General features: G+C 43.1%; 1 protein-coding gene across 2 annotated transcripts in view; it reads left to right on the top strand.

The window, feature by feature from the left end:
* LOC106519381 (rootletin) overlaps positions 1 to 1847 on the top strand; it is a gene marked incomplete at its 3' end in the record, with an annotated part of 47526 nt that extends 45679 nt beyond the window's left edge. For both annotated transcript variants that reach the window (XM_014011019.1, XM_014011018.1), the window contains 1 exon segment: positions 1678 to 1847. In XM_014011019.1, the coding sequence (XP_013866473.1) occupies positions 1678 to 1847 (170 nt within the window).
* Between the last annotated feature and the right edge of the window lie 112 nt (positions 1848 to 1959).

Here is a 1959-nt window from a genome sequence, read left to right as displayed (position 1 = left end):
AGACAGACAGACAGACAGATAGATAGTCTAATGTCTTGAAAACCTGCGTCCTGATATTGAGGACAATTTTCCTTTTTCAGTGGGATTAGATTTGTAAGTTTAATTTTTTTTTCTTTTATAAAAATTATATTCATGTTTAATTTACATTTATATTTTCAACACCCTCCAAAATTAAAATGAGCATAGAACAAAAGCTTGGAACGCAAGAGGATAAAACTGGTAGGGCCACTATTTTTCTAGGGGTGGGGGCATTGCCCCTCCTGGCCACCCCCACTCGCACCGCCCCTGTTGATTGACAGGTTTTGTTCTATCTGAGGAATGACAGCTTGAGCCGCAGCAGCGTGCATGTTATGCCAGAGACAGAGATTTAGATTGTGTGGCTCTAGGAGAGACAAGATTTGTATTTGATTTGTGATCAGATACAAAGCACCACAGAGATAATTTGTTTTCCCCTGTACACCCGTGACCGTGCAAGCAGATCAGCTGACTGCTGTGCGGTAAAGAACATGCAAGCCGGGAAATCCTCCGTAGGCTAATCCACCCCTGAAGAAAGTAGTGCAAGTTTTGACGGCCGGTCGTTTACAATAGCAGCTCGTGAGCATAAATATTGGTGGGGCGGACAGAGGTTGTGCTTGACTTTTTTTGCTGTCTGTCATTTTGACTGACAGGGTTAAAAAAACTGTCATGATAAACTTTGACCCATCACTTTCTTTTTTAAATAATGACTAAACCAGGGCTGCCCTACCCTGGTCCTCAATTACCCCTATCCAGCATGTTTTACTTGTTTCCCTGCTCTTCAGCAGGTCTTCAGAAGATTGTTAATCACTCATTCATTCAAACCAGGTGTGCAAATCAGGGAAACATCTGGACTAAACATTCAATAGAACGTGCTGCCTCATGATGCAGGATTTTATCGGAGACAAACTCATCAGCGAACCTCACACTAATGAGCGCATTACGCATGGTGCTGAAAAACAGCGCCAACGCGCACAGCGTGACGCACACACACTGTCTCGCTTTTGATTCACGAACAGTAAAAGTAGTTAGAAAAACACATCAAAACAACAAATTACAAACTGAGCTTATCAGGAGGAACTATTTTGTGAGGCGAATTAATTTTGCCTTCATGAATCGGCCGCGCCTGGTGGTTCATGAAAGCCTCGAGCTTTGAGGGAAGAGGAGCTGGCAGGGACCGTTCAGAAACGATTTGGGATGAGAAAAAAACTATTTTTAAACAGATTAATTGTGTTTTATACTGCCTACTGCTAACAGGTTTATTCTGACAGAAAGTGCTGTGATCTGGTTCTGAATGACCGCTTTATAGTTGACAGCTGCTCCTCCCTCTTCCCTACTGCGTACTGGCACAGAATCTCTTAGTGGTACGCAGTACCGGACTGTACCGTCTTACTTTCACCCCTGGTTTTACCTGAATTCACACCTTCACACACCTGATCAAGACATTTCTCCTGTGAGCCAGGTAAACTAAGAGCCTAATAACTCTCTATTGTTGAGGCCGAGTTTCCAGGTTAATCTACAGGTGAATCTAAGCACTAATGAGGACTCATAGAGGTTGGAACTCCACACTCTCCAGACACCAGTTGTTTTGTTTTTAACTGTTTTTATTTGCCATGACCTGGACAACTGAGAATCTTCACCAGCCTATACTCATGTGTGCAGGTGATGCTGCTAAGATGCGGGCGGAAGCTGCACAGCAGTCGGGACAAGTTGTAAAACAGAGGCGGGAGTTTGAAGAGCAGATGGCTGAGGTGGAGAGAAAAGCCGTGCTGACCCTGAACAACACGAAGCAAGTTCACAGAGAGCAAATGGAAACTGAACTCCAGAAAAAGGTGATGCGAATCTGATGGCTTCACTTGCTTTTAGATAGATAGATAGATAGATAGATAGATAGATAGATAGATAGATAGATAGATAGATAGATAGATAGATAGATAGATAGAT

The sequence above is a fragment of the Austrofundulus limnaeus genome, unplaced genomic scaffold, assembly GCF_001266775.1.
Source record: "Austrofundulus limnaeus strain Quisiro unplaced genomic scaffold, Austrofundulus_limnaeus-1.0 Scaffold76, whole genome shotgun sequence".
Classification (NCBI taxonomy): domain Eukaryota; kingdom Metazoa; phylum Chordata; class Actinopteri; order Cyprinodontiformes; family Rivulidae; genus Austrofundulus; species Austrofundulus limnaeus.
Note: the sequence above shows the minus strand (reverse complement) of the source record. Positions and strands in the feature narration are given on the sequence as shown.